General features: G+C 35.7%; 1 protein-coding gene across 1 annotated transcript; it reads right to left on the bottom strand.

Moving 5' to 3' along the window:
- Positions 1 to 4,308: 4,308 nt before the first annotated feature.
- Positions 4,309 to 15,831, bottom strand: LOC121808255 (vacuolar protein sorting-associated protein 52 A-like). The gene is made up of 20 exons (XM_042208652.1): positions 15,518 to 15,831; positions 15,356 to 15,438; positions 15,194 to 15,251; positions 15,013 to 15,108; positions 14,653 to 14,754; positions 14,297 to 14,380; positions 14,061 to 14,141; positions 13,572 to 13,715; positions 12,519 to 12,610; positions 9,136 to 9,217; positions 8,314 to 8,496; positions 7,843 to 7,958; positions 7,701 to 7,759; positions 7,511 to 7,611; positions 6,501 to 6,551; positions 5,649 to 5,828; positions 5,421 to 5,555; positions 5,194 to 5,268; positions 4,919 to 4,976; positions 4,309 to 4,828 (listed from the first exon to the last, which is right to left on the bottom strand). The coding sequence occupies exons 1-20, from the start codon at positions 15,548 to 15,550 to the stop codon at positions 4,524 to 4,526; spliced, it is 2,118 nt and encodes a 705-aa protein (XP_042064586.1). The 5' UTR covers positions 15,551 to 15,831; the 3' UTR covers positions 4,309 to 4,523.
- Between the last annotated feature and the right edge of the window lie 1,933 nt (positions 15,832 to 17,764).

The following is a 17,764-nucleotide window of genomic DNA, read 5'->3' as shown; positions in this document are numbered from 1 at the left end:
ATCTATGGTGCTTAATCACATAATTTATAACAACAATCCGGAGTAGTAGAATTTGGTTGCAGTTCGCAATGGTCTCTCAACACATCTCATCTATAATATATCTTCTCATCTTGATCTCTGTAGTTTTTGACAACGAATATCACTTTGATTTTAGGCAATTCCTTTATCTTTGTCACTACGATTAAAACGAGAAGAAGATATTGATTTGGTGGTAGTAAAACACTATTCACTCCTTCCCACAATAGAAGTTATATTTTAATTTGCTATTTTGGTCCATTCCATAATTATATTCATAATCATAACTCAATAATAGTGCGATTATATAATTATATCCTGACTCAGCAAATTAAACAAATTGCATACTGCAAAATAAAATGAGTATACAATTGTCGTTTTGGCAATACGTACAGATTGACAATTGTTTCACACATAAAATATAGACATTTTGTGGAATATGAAGTTTGTCCAAATGAACTAATGGATGAATGAAGTTTCTGCCATTGCCACAAAAGGGTTGAGACATAGATATATGCATTAAAAGCCATAAATAGTTAATTTAATTCTTCATGTGAAAATGAGATAATTATTCCCTTCACAAATATATGAAACCATGTGCAATAATTTGCCACCTTATAGGCTCCTCTGTGGCTCTGTGCTACATGTAAATTTTGGGCAGATAGGAAATATTTGTCTTTTTTATGATTACAAGTTCATAATGGGACAGTACAATGTAGTAAAACATGAGTAGTGATTATATTGGTACCTTTCAAAGCCCAACATGGTTGAAACTTTAAGATATGTTGATTGGTCCAAGTGAAAAGATTGTTTCAAAAACACTTGTTTCTAGCTAAAGTTTTATTCGATTACGATCATATATATTGAAGTGCACTGTCAATGAGATCTAATAAAATTTAATTGGTGGGAACTAAAATGACTTGGTTGATATTTAAATTGATCTACTTTACAAGAAAATATTCAGTGGACCTTCCACACCAAGGTGACATTATGAGATGGTGTACTCAACCAATGAATAGAGTTATTTTAGACATGTCAACTAATAGAGATATTTTTGGAAAATATTTATTATACCACTTTCATGAAATAGTATTCCATAATCTTAAAATATGAAAATTGAAAATATTTTTTCCTCCTATATGGAGTATAAATTAATTTACATACTTATTTTTATAATTTTATTTTATTGTTATATTAAATTACTAAGTAAATTATAACTGTTTAAATACACCAAAAATAGAAAAATGAAATTATAGTCATGCTTTTTATTTGTGTACGTACATTTATATTATATACATATATTAAAGAGGTGCGTTAAAATGCTAACTTTTCTTAAAATGCTAACTTGCTAACTCATCAACGTAGCATATTAAAAATGTCAACATATATTTGTGTTGACATTTTAATAAACTGTGTTGACATTTAAATATCAATGTCAACATAATGTATTAAAATATCAACTTAAGTTTATGTTGACATTTCAATATCATTGTGTTGACATTTTTAATATATTGCATTGATGAGTTAGCAAGTTAGTAATTTAAGAAAAGTTAGCAACAGATCACACCTCTATATCAAAATATAAATATATATGAAAAAGATAAATTATAACTATAAAATTTTAAACAATACTCCTACTAAAATTATGGTTACTAAAATATTTATTTGGGACTCTCTTTCCTGAGAAAATTATACTAAAATTTTATGGTAATAATTTTCTTTTCTTATATATTTACATGTATATATATATATATATATATATGATATAAAATGTACACAAATAAAAAGCATCACTATAATTTCATTTTGCTATTTTTAATGTATTAAATGGTCAAATTTTTACTCAATAATTTAATATAAATATAAAATAAAATTATAACATGTAAATATATTTATATATAGGTACAAAAAATATTTTCATATTATAACATTATGCAATATTTTATAAAAGTGTTTTACCCCATGAATATTTCATAATGACACCTTGGTGTGGAAGATCCACTGAATATTTTCTCCTATTAGTTGGCATGAGTACACACCTCATAATGGTTACTAAAATTATGTTTACTTAAATTTCTATTTGTCAAAGATTAATTGGTTGGGTACACCATCTCATAATGCCACTTTGGTGTGGAAGGTCCACTGAATATTTTCTATTTATGAACATGATCCTCAATGTCGCATCACCTCCAACGACTCATTCAACTCGAGTATGGGGTCTGATCCGAGATGACAAAATGTAACATGTGTAATTGCGGAGGGAGGAAGTAGTTGGTAAATGTTGTTGGGTGTGTTTTTATGTTCCAACTACGTAGAAAGTGTATTTTCTGTAAATAAAATGTGTTCGCAAGATTGAAATATAAACTAGGAGGTTGTGTCCTGAAATGAAATAATATTTTTCATGGACACCCAATATAACAAATGTTGCATAATTTTCGTGGGCCTATATAGCAGAATTATCATAAATAATATGTACTGTTGGACAAAAGATTATTACATACATAAATTTTGATCTTAAATTTTTAATAGAGAATGTGACTAAGAATTAGAAAGTCTTCATTTATGTGAATTGCCATAATTACAAAAATATGTAGATATTTAATATAGTTTTTATAAATAAATAAATGTACGAAAAAATTGTAATCCAAGTACATTGTTTTTATATACATTAAAAATATTATGCCTATATTAGTATATTTGTATGTCGCCGATTCAAGGTACTTACTTTGTAAATATAATTGATCAAGTCGTTTAGATATTAAATGCTACCAAATTGAAACAATTTTTTGATAATTAGATAATAATTTCCGAAATATAATAAACAAAATAAAAATACTATTGTGATTACAAGTCAATTGTGCTCATAATAGATGCATTAAAATACAGTCATGGAATAACCTACATTAGTCTCATTTTTGTAAGAGTGAAAACCCTCCATTTTCATACAAGATTACATAATTTTCGAAGTACTCGAATATGAATTGGCAAAAAAGTGTTGGCGATGGAATCAATTATTTTATCCGATGGAGTACTCCATTTTCTTTAATTTATTCTAAGGACTAGTTAACAAGTAAGAAAATCCATATGACGATAAAACTAGGAGAATTTGTGTTTACACAAAAAATGAGAGCATCTAATAATTAATATGTGGGACAAGTTGCGAGGCAAGATGATGGATAGTAATAAGACGATGATGATAGGAAAAGGGGACCACGAAAAATGTGTTTATTTGGTATTTATTTGGAAGCATGAAAATATATGGGAATAGTCTTTGGTAGCTCTTAATAGTGGGGGACTACTAAAACAAATAAGAGCAGCTGTTTGTGTGCCTACAGATGTTGACAACCACCAATATCAATATCGATCTCCTTACCTTACCCTAATTATAATACTTGTATCAAATTAACTTTGTGGTTTGGTTTTCTATTTCTTCGTGTTCTTCTGTTATTTGTTTATTGTGTTTTTGGTTTTTACTTTATAATCCTTTCTTTCTTTCTTTAATTTGCTTGGCTAGCAGTAGATGTTTTGTCTGTGTGTTCTGTGACTATTTTTAGAACTTATTATTCTGCTTGAAACTGTTGTGAGACCACTTCTTCTGGTGAATGAGGTTGGTGGATAACATTCATGTGTGTGTTTTTTACTTCTAGTGTTTTTTTTATAGTTGCTTTTCTTCTATAATGATTTTGAATAGATCTTTTGATTTCTTTATTCATGTTTTTATTGTTTTCATTATTATATATTCCTTTCGTCCCTCTTTGTAGTAGAGGCGTTCCTTTTTAGTAAGATTTTTTAGAAAAATTGTTTTGAGTGTGTTAAGTAAATGGAGAATAAAGTAGAAAGGTAAAAGATAGAGAAACGAAAAGAGAATAAAATAAGAGAGAAAATATTTGCTAAAAATAGAAATAACTCAGCTACAATATAGTAACAATAAAAAACGAATACGACTCAGCTACATAGGGACGGATGGAGGACGGATGGAGTATGAAAGTTTACGGCACAACATAAAATTATTGGCCCGAAAGTTTTACGGCACCACATAAAATTAATTTAAATCTTGCCTACCTACCTTCTTTCCATATTTTTAATACTTTGCTAGTGGTATCTATACCCTCTCACTTGTATTGTGTAATTTTGATTTTACAATGTTGAGGATAGCTTTCGTTACCAATATAAATGTAGTGTTATAGTATTAATATTTTCAAACTTCAGTATTATGATTGATATAAACAACCAACATAAATGTAGTTAATAATTTCAAACATCATCAGTATCATAATTGATATAAACATGACATGTACAAGTCCTCGTTGTTACTCGAGTAGGTCCAAGGATGTTACATTTGATCATGTGGTTTATACAAAGAAACCTAAACATGCAAATAGAATATCCAGAGCTGATTACAACTGAGCTAATAGCAAACAGTAGTGCACAAACAGCTTACAAGTAAAATTTCCAACGCCAAGTTTGTCTTTTTAGTACAGTGATCTCAAGAAAAATGAAGTGAAACATTAAAATGTTCTAGAGTATTTCTTAATTTCATACATTATTGAAGATATGGAAACCAAATCCTTGTTCAAGGCAGACCCACCAGCAATTTTCTTCGTGCAATCGGAAAGCCTGGTGTAGTAAAGCAGCAACTGAGTCAGAGCAGCTCTCAGAATTTCCATACCGCATAAGAAGTTGCTAAAGGAAGTAATAACATCATTGTGCATCAACTCTATTGCAGCTTTCCATCTGCTACCGAAGTCCTTGACGATAATTTCAACCTCACTCGCAGTAATTGGCTGCCCTGACCCTGACCTTGGGTCCTCAGCTGCCAATTCATGGATAAAAATCAAATCAGACCAATATCCTAGAAAGACGAACTACAATCATAGAAAAAAAAGTATGTTGCGAGACGTACAAGCTCTTGTCTTTACAAACTTGATTAGGTCATGGAAGTGTTCTGCAAGTAGTTCCTCCTGCATAATAAGTTCATTAAGCAAAGCATTCAACCCAGACATTTACTATCTGGTTTTAACTGATTCTTCTCCAAATAGACAAGTCTACAGCTTCACATGATTTTGAAATCTTTTTTGTCTCCAATTGACATGCCAAGTTCAATTGGAAAAGGCGATAAACAATTTACTTGAAAAATTAGTCAACAGCAGATTAAATGAGCTTATCTGTCAAAATTACCACATAAATGGTTGTATTGCTCTTCAGCCACTCTTCAAAGTGCATTTGAATTTTTCCGCCATCAGGACCAGCTTCCTGAAACATACGTGGTAGGGATTAGAAATTTCAGGAGGCTGATCATTTCCTTGTTTGGTTGGGGAAAGGGGGATGCATGATCAATCCTATTTGGCAAAGATGCAGTCCAACTTAATATGCTAAAAGTTCTGGGAATCCCAGTTAGAATGTACCTTCAGTACAGCAATTGTCATGTCGTAGTTATTTATCAAAAATATAGTTTGTGACTTTGGTTTCTGGAACAATTTGGCAAGCTTGACAAGCAAATCATCCACTGACATTCGCAATCTTTCCAAGTTGAGTTCTAGCTGCAATAATTTAGCCAGTAACACATAAGAATGACATTGCAGGTCAATTTTGACCTATTAGCAATTATTGAAAGAGAACCTTGCATCTCCAACCTGACCATCTCCATAATCCACATTAAGTTGAATTAGTGAAGCCGTAAATTCTGCATAGCGTCTCATAACATAATGTGGACGCACATCATCTTCCCATAAACCCCGGACATTGGCATTTCGTAGGCTGTTCACGTGCATGTCAAACACCATCTTAAACCGTGGCCATAGAGAAATATTAACCTGCACGCATTCATTCCAGAAAGAGTTTAATCATTTATGCCACATACCAAAGCAATTTCTGGTAGATTCATTCAGCAGAGTAACCACCAAATGTCATCGACTTGTGCCAAATGCTTATTTAATGTTTGCACCAGAATATGATTATTTATAGCCTACACTACTTTAGAAATAGAAAAAAGTAATAAGCTTACAGGTTAATGTAAGCATGATTAATGTCTCCATCAGTTTACAGTGTAACCCATTGTTGGCCTCTGGATTTCATATTTTAGACTACCGCATATGACAAACATAGGTCAGGTCATACTCAAGCCTGGTTGTGGAACTAGACACTCTGTTCTTGTGAAGCTAAAACTAATTCTCCTACTTCAATCACCATTCTAATCTGACTCAACAGGGCACACCTTCCAGAAATGAGTTACGGTTTTCTTAAAATAGTTCAAGGTATTCACCCAACACAAGACCTATACCTGCTCTGAAATCAACTAAAAAAAGGGTTAGGTTGAATAATAGTAAATGACAACAGGAAGAAAACACACACGTACACCCCCCCAGAGACCCATCTGCTAGCAGGTGATACACACAAAACCAATCAGATGTAGGAAGATAAAACAATTAGATTCATCACGCAGAGCTCATGCCATATGTTCACTTAGCAGAACTTGTGACATGTACCTTATCCAAGTATGAATCTAGACATGGTATTCGCCTCCGAGACATTATAAGCTGAGAAAAAAACAAAATAAACGATTCAGATTATATGACCTCAAAAAATGCTGAATAAAAAGAGAGAGAATTTACGGAAGATTAGATGTGGCTCGATTTTTCCAGAGAGAACTCGAGAATAAAGCAGATGTGAATAGGTAAAAGAGGGTAGACTATACAGATGCAAATAGACCCACTGCAGTAAGACTACATTTGTTACAAGATACATGTTCCAGGGAGAATTTATACAAGAAAGAGACTGTAGAGAATGAGCAAAAGGCTAAATAAAATGCTTAAATTAGTGCACCAAAAATTTCTATGGTTACAATAATAAGTAGAACAGATATGTCCCTACATAAGCATAACTGGAAAAAAGCACCCAACGTTTCCGAAAAAATCATGTTTGTGTCCCAACAAAAATTCTCTACACCTGGATGGTGATGTACCCATAACCACAATATATGCCGCAATCATTGTAGCCCCAATCGAGCATCTCAAAACTTCCTACCTAGGTTATCGAGCGTAAATTACATTTTCAAATCAGACATTTTTGTAAAATAACTTCATGTCATATATTGTGGAGACGTAAAAAATGCCACATGTGAATTCCGGCATGCCACCTCATCATCTGGACACCGTAAAAAAATTGGGACACGAGTGAATTTTCGGAAACATTGGTACTTTTGTCCAAGTATCTTACATTGGGATACTTCTGTTATCGCTGCAAACGTTGGGACAATAAGTGATATTTACCCTTAAAAAATGACCTTGAATCGCCACTAAATGCAACTAATCACCCTTAGGAAAATAAATTACATCAAGTACAATATTTATCAACTGCTATAAAGGAAAAAGTAACTAGAATACAATTTTTTATTTTACCTGAAATTTAAATACATGAATTTAAAGGAATCAGAGTGCGGATGCTGCAGAACTTGAACAGAACTCAAATAAGAAGATCCAATCACTTCATATTTTACCTGGTGCTGGTATATAATACGAATCATGAGCATCAAACCAATGGCATCAAAACAGTTAGGGAGAATTGTGTTCATGTGTTCGTCAATTACTAAGAAAGGACCTGAAAGTTTAGCAAAGAGGTGCCTTAAAAACGTCTCAGATAAAGGTTAGGAGGTAAACTTCGCACCGAAAGAAAAAAGATTTTCATACCAGCAAATATGTCATAAAACATTGATTCTTCTCCAAAGAATTCATCACAGAATAGATATCTGAAAGATGACACCAGATAAGTTGCATATGGTAGAAGAGTACATGTGAAATTCAAATAAGATCCAAGAAAATATTATCGTACTCAGAAGTAGCAGTATCCATAAGCAACTTCTGCAAGCTCCTAAAAAGGACTTCATAAGGATATTTTTTAGAACTGGCTTCAGCTATGTGTGGAATCAAAGCAGATTCATCAATTTCCTGTAAAGAAACGAGAGAAGAAGCAAGATGTGCATTGAAAAGGTATGATTTCAGCTCCTTGATTAACGCAGAGGGTGGCTATGACAGCACAATACCATAGAAAATCTATAACTACAAGTGCAGCTTTACACAGATTAATATACAGATTAGAGAGCGTGATGATTTCATGAGATATCTACAACTACTACTACTACTACTACTACTACTACTACTACTAGGGTGGATTCCAATTTTGTGGGACGTCAACAGTCAACCTTATATTATTGATGAATGAAAGAATGAAATTTAATAAGGTATGACCACTGAGCATTGAAATAACAGGTTTTGAAAGGGTGTATAGATAACACGTTCACACCTTGAGAATATTTATCCTTTCTCCTAAGGCAAAAACAGCAGACCGATTTTTCAATGGTTCCCTTCCTCTCAAAAAAAGACTGGTGCTTCTTGTGTCAATACCAATCAAATCATTTGAAGTTGCTATATCCAATTGCAGCTTCTCTAAGGCTTGAATATAAGCTCGAATGTTTGTACTTAAGACCTGCATAATAGAATCATATGTATAAGTTTATGTCAGAGACTAAGAATAATGCTTTCAGTAGCATGTGCAACTAGTACAAGAGGGAAAAAGAATGGCCATGGGATTTTCATGAATCATGACTTAGCAAGAGATCGCACACTAAATAATCCAAGAAATTCTAAAATCAGCAAACATAAGTATTTATATGGAAACTAACTTCCACTGAAATAAGGTCCTCAAGAATAGAACTGTAAATTACGCTAAAATCCAGTTCAAGAATCTTAAGGAAGAGTTTCCATTCCTCGAAATCCACTTATATGTTCTGGTGGGGCTGTCATGAAAGAAATTAGTCAGACAAGCTAGATACAGAATTTTCCCATTCCATGATAACTGAAAGTTGCAGAACCAGTAAATATATGAAAAGCCAGAGTGGTCAACTCAATGATGTAGGCACTTCAATAAGTGTCCATGGTTAAATATTTAACCAGACAAAAATAAAGATGACAATCAAGTTCATAAAAGAGTGTAAAGGACAAGTCAGAGAGCCCCTTGCCCCACAATAGATTGATCAGGTACTTACAATCACTTCAAGATATGACTTCAATTTGGATGCAAATACACTAATTAATCATCTGCAAACAACAACATTCAGAATAATACCTTATTCATGGTGTCAATATATGCAGCACGAACATCAAGATACACCTCCTTCCCATGTTCCTTCATAAACAAAATCACATATCTGCATGTTTGACATAAAACTAAAACATTATATGTTGACTATTGCTTAGAATAACCACAAATTCACAATATCACAACATTATCAAGTTAACCATACAAGATGCAATGAGTACATGGCCTAGTTTTCTACCAAAAGAACATAGCCACTGCTATACCCAGCAATGTCAGCAGCATTTAATTACCAAAGTGTTAGAATAAGAATTATATAATATGGTAATATGGTACAAATTGCAGAGCAAGTTAGTGCTTTCCTAGTTCTGTTAGGACTCTTGTGTCATGACAATCAGATTACACTTTGCATCTAAATCAGACTTTCATGAGCGTGCCAGGAATATTGGTATTGATTTCTACAGGACATAAGAGATCTTCAAACCAATTGAGACTTGAGAGACAGCTTCTCTAAAGCACTCAATGGTAAAAAATCATAATTGCTTTGTGTTAATTCAAAGGTAGGAGAATCTGTTCACTAAATTCACCCACTTATCAAAGCACCTATATATACACAAGAGTCCAAACAGAACTAGGAAATCATTATCTTGCTCTACAATTTACACCATATATTAAATTTTAATTCTAGTTCTAAGATTCCTCTTCGCACTGGAGCATAGATATTAACCATGCCTAGATTTTGACATAGAAAATCTACATGGTGAACATATTCATCTGCATTAATTCTCGGAGATATAGATTTTTTCTCAATAACTCCTGATGATTTCAATACTATCAAGCTGCATAGATGACAGAATGTACAGAAAATTCGCCAAAGATAATTCTTCCAGCATGTAGGACCAACATAAGTACAGTCAACAGATATTGCATGGCAGAGATTCAATTTTCCAAAACCACATGTTAGGAGGTAAAGGCCGTCAATGAGGAATCAGCACAAGGTGTGCGCGATAGCTTCTTCCAGAAAGATATACTCACTCACACAATCTGTCTTAATAAAATTGCTCCAAGAAAACAATATAGAATTTTGGGATAAAACTCTCGGCTAATTTGATTGAATAGGAACAGAACAAGAATGGATGGAAATAACCTAACAAGAAAATAATCCTCACAAGGAGGCCACAGTCTACAACAGTCCAAATTGGTGATCTCTCCAAAGATGATCAGCTACTCCTACTGACCCACCTTATATAGGCAGCTAAACAAATCTACAATAATTCAAAATAACAATAAAATCTCTGAAATTGAACTAACTAATCAGGCGAGATAATCTTGGGATTTCCCCATTAACCACTTCCCTATTATTCTGGCCAAACCACTCCCCTCCAACAAACATCTGTATCAACAACCTCACTCTCGAAACAGCCTTGTCCTCATGGCTCTGTTAAAATTCGAAATACATCACTCTGTCTGGTGGAGGTTCAAACTAATGCTTTCGAGTAGTAGCCAGAGCATCGAACCATAGAAGATTGCCAACTATATGTAGCAATCGCAGCATGACCAGATAGGAGAATGGAGCGCCTGCCAATGAAAATAGAGATCCTGGAAAGGAAACCGCCATAGGTGTGGACTGGTGGGCAGCGGAAACTAAACATCGCAGCAAGGACTTGAACGGAGATTGAAACTGCAGAATGTAAGGGCCGGAGGTGGACAACAGCGGTGCTGTCACTGGTGCTAGTGTAGGTGGAGTTGCTGGTGTAGGTAGACTGCGAGGAGATGGTAGAGGCACCAAAACTGGAGGTGGAATGGGTTGTTGTACTGTCAAGGGTGTGCACGTTTGTTGTATAGGTAGGGGCTGTTGGATGGCGTGTAGATTATTCTCCTTGGCTGTTGTAGGAGGACTAGAGGACAACAGCGGTGCTGTCACCTTTGCTAGTGTAGGTGGACAGGGAGGAGATGGTAGAGGCACCAAAACTGGAGGTGGAATGGGCTGTTGTACCGCCAAGGGCAGGGACACTATTGATCGCTTTAGTGTTGATATCAGTGTGGATTGCTGACGTGGTAATAGTTGGTATCTCCTGGCGAACAGCAACACTCTTGGGTTTCCATGCTATTGAATCACCAAAACGTTTCATCATTTCCTGCGTAAAACGGTCCCAAGATAGAGTGGGGAATTCGTCGCATAAGGAGTTGGATCCATGGTAAGGCCGGGCCTACCAAGGCTTCCATGGCAACACTCACGCGATTTTCCAGTGGAATTTTTGACACCAGGAAGTACTGTTCAGCCCGCGCGAGCTACGCGATCGCATTGGATCCGTCGAATGTGGGGATTGTGATTGGTAGTGTGCCACCTGGAATTTTCGTGTTGGAGCCGTGCCCGTTAGACGAATCATTAGGGAACAAACCAATAGTGCTATTTGGATTCCCGTAAAAGAAAGCAGCCCGCATTTCTACCCTGCACTTCTCGAGTTGAGACCCCAGCACCGATACACCTTCGTCCATTTTCAGGCATTGAATTTTCAATTCATTGACCATAGTGGCCAACGTCTCCGTCTTCTTCTCCAGATCGCCAACAACCTTCTCCAAACCATCCAAACGGGTGTCTGTGTTATGCGGAGCCACCATCGTTCACCGCACCAATTGTTAGGAGGTAAAGGCCGTCGATGACGAATCAGCACAAGGTGTGCGCGATAGCTTCTTCCAGAAAGATATACTCACTCACACAATCTGTCTTAATAAAATTGCTCCAAGAAAACAATATAGAATTTTGGGATAAAACTCTCGGCTAATTTGATTGAATAGGAACAGAACAAGAATGGATGGAAATAACCTAACAGAAAGAAATACAAGAAAATAATCCTCACAAGGAGGCCACGTTCTACAACCGTCCAAATTGGTGATCTCTCCAAAGATGATCAGGTACTCCTACTGACCCACCTTATATAGGCAGCTAAACAAATCTACAATAATTCAAAATAACAATAAAATCTCTGAAATTGAACTAACTAATCAGACGAGATAATCTTGGGATTTCCCCATTAACCACTTCCCTATTATTCTGGCCAAACCACTCCCCTCCAACAAACATCTGTATCACCACATGGTCAGAGTGTCACAATTTAATAGGTCAATGACCAACACAAAATATTAAGATATCAATATTACTGAAGCAAACACCACAATTATATTAGTATGTTTTTTGTTCACAAAAAAAATATTTTACAAGCTAACAACATCAGTTTTGATTCTATGTATCTGTTAAGAGAAGAGAGAAATTAAATTCAAGCTTAAAGCTCAAAACAGAAGGCAGAGTACTGCTCATGTTTAATGAAAATCAATTTCGTTGATGCTGCACAACTCCAAGTTGCATCGGTCAAGATTGTAGTTTCAACCAACAAGAAGAGAGAATATCTTACTTGTATTTTAAAAGAACACTTTGCTGAAGAATCTGAACATTTGTCTTGGGTTTCCTTAAAGCGGTTAGTTTCTGAACCATGAAGTCGAACACCTTTTAGAAGGGACAGCGAAAAAGGAAAATCAGTCAGCTGTTTATCCACAGACCAACTTGTCAATTAAATGAATTAGGTATGATTGATAATCAGAAACTAGTAAGAGGAAGAACATTTAAAAATTCAGTGTTGAGACCATTCCAAGGCATTAGCTTACATTTTGTTCACATATTCCTGAGAATATATCCAAATGAATGGCTGAGACATACGTAAAGTCATAGAGCAGCTCTGAGTGCGGGTGGAACTCGGTGCAGGTTTCAAGCAAAGGAGGACTAGAGTTTTTAACGGATTTCACTATTATTGCTACAATTATTATTATTTGTTTTATTTCTTTTGGGCTACATGCATTTTGTGGCCATACTACTTACTGACTAGTATGGCAGTATGAATATATGTTTTACGCTACTGTTTGGGTGTAATCACTTTCAAAGACTATTTTGCTGCTTATGCTAGCTTTCGACTATGTGACCCTTGTTTAGGGAGTTTCTGTTCATTAAGTCAATTTATCCTCTTTCATGTTGTCTTTAAATATATCACAAAGACTTTGTTTGACATTAGCAACCTCTACCTAATGTCCAAATTCCAATTCTAGTAACTAGAAGAAAAAAAAATCTAGTAGATGCACCTAAAAACAGGGGAAATTAAGTTCCCGTGTATGTTAATGGTAGAAACATCAACTCAAAGGCAAAAATGTGTAAAGTAAGAAAATAAAAACAATTGTTCACCAACGTCAAACACCTATAAAATCGAGAACTCCATGTGAAAAAGGCCAAAAAAATAATATCAGATCTCACCAATCGCTAATCGCTAATATTATAAAATCAAGCACCCTACCCACCACTTAAGACCAATCCCAAAAAAGAAAGAGAAAAGAAACCAAAGCTAAAAAATATAGCCGGTGATAAATATGTACACCTCAACTTTTCTCTAGAACTTGATGATTATTCACTTTGAACATACCTTTGAAACTGCTTTTTGACGAAGCTTTTCTAGTTCAGGTTGAACATCATTTAAAGCTTTAGATGTTTTCACCATGCTATCAACTTCAACAAACTTGAGCTTTTTGTTAAGAATCTCAAGGGTCTTCATATAGTCCTCATTCACCTGTGGGGTTATCAACATATCAACATAATGTCCACTAACCATGTCATTAAAAAAAATTGCAAACCAAACAGTGTGGAAACAAAGCAATACTTCATTGAAATGTGCAACAATTATAAACCCATTACGCATAAAACTAAAACCATGTTAAGTAGAAAAATAGGTTACTTCACTTCTAGGCCAAAGCATTGAGAACAAATCTCCATATGATAGGATGGAAGAGATATGTCATTCCAGACAAATAAAATAATAGTAATATATCACTATGTAGCCAGCAAAGTCAGATTATTTTTATTTTCAACAATAAAAGATAAAAGTAAGAGAACAGGATAGTGGGGCATCAAGTACCTCTCCGTCAACAATTATGTCTATCAACCTTGGCGGAACAATTATTTCCTCAACAAATTTAGACAACTTCGATTCTGCTGCCTGACAGATAAAACAAATACTTATAAGGGAATCATATATGAGCACAAGGGAACCAAATGGAATACCAAATTTTCGCTTAAGCATGCAAAGAAACTACAGGGTGATATACATGCAACAATGACACACAAATTCTAAGGCAGTATGAATAATACTACCTTTCGATTCTTTAGCTTGAGCCCCATATCCATAGACTTCTCTTGAAGAATCTTTATGTCAGAACTAATTGAACCTATCTCTGCCTATTAAATGAATTTGAAAGTAAGATCTTTCTCTTGCAATTCTAAAGAGGGAAAAAAAGAATACTGAATAAGTTATTCACTAAAAACATGACTGCATGAGCAATATGAAGTAACACCGAAAGATAAGGGGGTATACCAAACTTTTCTGAAAAGAAACCAAAGCAAATCGCCCCATTACCCAACAAAGAAAAGAAGCAATTTTACTCTTGAGCATGAATAGTCTCTCGAAGATTGAGAGGCAACTGAGCCGTAATTAAAAATAATATGTGTACCTGAAATCCACTAAGGAGATTTTCCATTTGTGAAAGGATGGTGTCACACTCATGAATTTGGTCATGAAGTGATACTAGATTGTCACTTTCTTTAATATAATCCTGGCATTGATCCAAAAGGAAAACAGGCACCGCAAGTTAGCAAATCTCAAATGTAAGTCCCAAATATATACATATAAAATGTAGAAATATCCTTAGATGTATTGTGGATTATTTCTCTTTAGATGCTTTATGGTTAAAGGCATAGCAGACCCTCATAAAAAGCCATATCATATGTAGAATTATTTCTCTTTAAATGCAGTATCAGTTTAGTACTAATGCAAGAAACTAAAAAGGATTGCAATCCTATTGAATCCGAACCTCAATAGACTCGAGTTCAGTCTGCCTTAGATTGTTCTCAACATCCCTAGTGTAGTCCCGCAATGATGAACCTTTCGACAGTATCATAGAAACCACCTTCAGTGCAAATGAGAGGATTAAAATCAGAGGCAAGTTTCAAAGATGATCAGTAGCAGAGTGCGGAAAAGTGGTGAAGACATACATCGTCAGTTTTACAGTCTTCAAGCTCCTGCTCTAGTCCTTGGAGTGAGAAATCATCACTGAGACAGCAAAGATAGGGCAGGGCAATACAACACATTGGAGAAGTTAAGAAAATAGGGTGAACCAAGTAGTATTAACAGCGAACAAGTGAAGAATTAGAAACCTGGCCGCGTCGTCTTCATCAGTCAATTCGCCAACAAATGCTCCCAAATCCAGCACATTTCTGGCGCCATCATTAGACTCGACCTACGCAGATCATCTCTAATCATATAAGCGGATGCGGATCGGAATTCGAGTAAGAGGAACGATGAAAAGGAGGGTTTACCGGTTGATTTGAATCCTGCTGCGCCTCAGTCATACTGTTGAAAGTGCGATGCGAACTCAATCAGATCAGATCCAATTGAAACCAGAAATTCATCCAACTGAATAGTCAAATAGCAGTCCAACTCTCACGCCAACAAATTCAAATGAAGTTAAGAGCAGTCCAACTCTCACAAGTCACAAACACATACTTCAATTTCTCGAATTAGAGGTGTTCGGATCCCAACCGAATTCCAAAATCAGCAAATCTATCTCTATTTTATTTATGGGTATTTTATAAATGGTGAATCATTGCAAAAACTAATTTTTGTGAAATTGAACATTACAATAGCTAGTGTGGTAGTATAATTTTTTATTGTATTTAGTTATAAAAAAATACTCCATATACAAAGCCATGCTTAATTGATAATATTTTCCTTATCTATCAATTGAGTCAACTTACCGATTTTGAGTTTTGGAACAGTTATATTCGAATTGAACAGAGCATCCACATCCGTATAGCGTGCTCTTACCAAAGAGCACGGATGTGGGTCCGGACCACATTTATTACCTTTTTACTCTCTGCTCTTCCCCAAGAGCACAACGTCTACATTCATGCTCTTCCGCAAGGACGTGCTCAAGGGTTCCACCATTCCATTATTTAATTTAAATACTTCAATTACTAAAAACATTTCCACAATATTAAAATGCATTAAAAATATCTGATACCATTACAAATTACTAAAAAATTAAAAATTATATAATTAAAATCCTAAAAATTAAAAATTACATAATTAAAATCCTAAAAATAAAAAATTACATAATTAAATTCATAATATTAAAATAACACACTACTCGTGGCCGAATTTCGCTCAAATGTGTTTGATTAGGTCTTGTTGTAGCTCAGTGTGGGTTCTGGTATCGCGCATTGTGTTTCTTGTTTCGATCCTCTCGCCCACTGTCGTATGCACACCTCGGCGTGGGGGAGACCTCGTGGTTGAGCTTCCGCCTTCATCCGCGTTGTAAAAGTTAGCCGCCCTCGGTCCTTGGTCAGCTATAATCATGTTGTGCAAGATAATACACGTGTACATGATGTCGGCGATATTCTTAACGTACCACAACCTTCACAATGTTGAATCGGGCTTGAAAGCTCTTTCGACGTCTTTCTGAGCCGACTCTTGACGCTGCGCAAAAAGAAACCGTCTCGGGTCTTGCGGATTGCTAAACGTCTTCACGAAAGTAGACCACCTTTGGTACATACCATCGGCGAGATAGTAACCCATGTGGTATGCATTTCATTTGACGGTGAAGTCGATCGCCGGTGCTACACCATTCAAAACATCATTGAAGAGTGGTGAAGAATAGAGCACGTTCAAGTCGTTGTTGGATCCGGCAACACCGAAATATGCATGCCAAATCCATAGGCAGTAGTCGGCGACCGCTTCAAGGATAAGCGTTGGGCCTCCGCCTTTGTGGTCGCTTAAGTATTGCCCCTACAAGCAGTCGGGCAATTCTTCCACTTCCAATGCATGCAGTCAATGCTGCCAAGCATACCGGGAAAACCGTGGACTGTTTCATGAAGATGAAGCAGCCGTTGACAATCTTCGGTGGTTGGTGCCCGAAGGAATTCCTCACCGAAAGCATAATGAATGTCGTCGCATAAATTTTTGAGGCATAGGATTCCAGTTGACTCACCCACATGCAAATACTCGTCGAAGAGGTCAGTCGTTTGCCCAGTAGCAAGTTGTTGTATGGCACAAGTACACTTCTACAACGCCGAGAGACTTTGCCGAACGGTTGCGTCTCTACTTGATTGAAAGAATTCAACACGAGCGGACAATTTGTTGACAATACGCATAAACAACCGTTTTGACATGCGAAAACGGCACCGGAAGTAATCTTTCGGAAACCGCGGCTGGTCGGAAAAAAAGTCTGCAACGAGCCTTTCATTGGCTCCCTCCCGGTCTCGAGGGATGTAGCGGCGAATTGATCTAGTTGGTCGAGGAGGAGGGGCGGGGGTGGCGGCGGAAACATAGGCTTCATAGGCGGCACGATATTGTTCACAATATTCTTGTTCTTCGCGCTTCACTCCAGCCATGATATCGGTGAAATCCATTTTTAGAGAGGGTTTGAGTGAGAGAGGAAGATGTAGATGAGTTGTATGAAAAAAGGATGAATGAGAGATAAATTTGATGTGAAAAATGGATGATGAATGTGTTTATTTATAGATGATTTTGGGGTTTTAAAAAAAATCAAAAAAGATAAAAAAATT

The sequence above is a fragment of the Salvia splendens genome, chromosome 6 (assembly GCF_004379255.2).
Source record: "Salvia splendens isolate huo1 chromosome 6, SspV2, whole genome shotgun sequence".
NCBI classification, from domain to species: domain Eukaryota; kingdom Viridiplantae; phylum Streptophyta; class Magnoliopsida; order Lamiales; family Lamiaceae; genus Salvia; species Salvia splendens.
This window is presented reverse-complemented; position numbering and strand designations above follow the sequence as displayed.

What these genes read in the sequence shown, in the direction of transcription:
- LOC121808255 (XM_042208652.1), bottom strand. Translation starts at nt 15,550, where the DNA reads ATGACTGAGGCGCAGCAGGATTCAAATCAACCG. An exon ending in ACATAATTGTTGACGGAGAG is followed by an intron (nt 13,716 to 14,060) that starts GTACTTGATGCC and finishes ATAACCCCACAG; the next exon opens with GTGAATGAGGACTATATGAA. An exon ending in ATATTGACACCATGAATAAG is followed by an intron (nt 8,497 to 9,135) that starts GTATTATTCTGA and finishes TCTATTATGCAG; the next exon opens with GTCTTAAGTACAAACATTCG.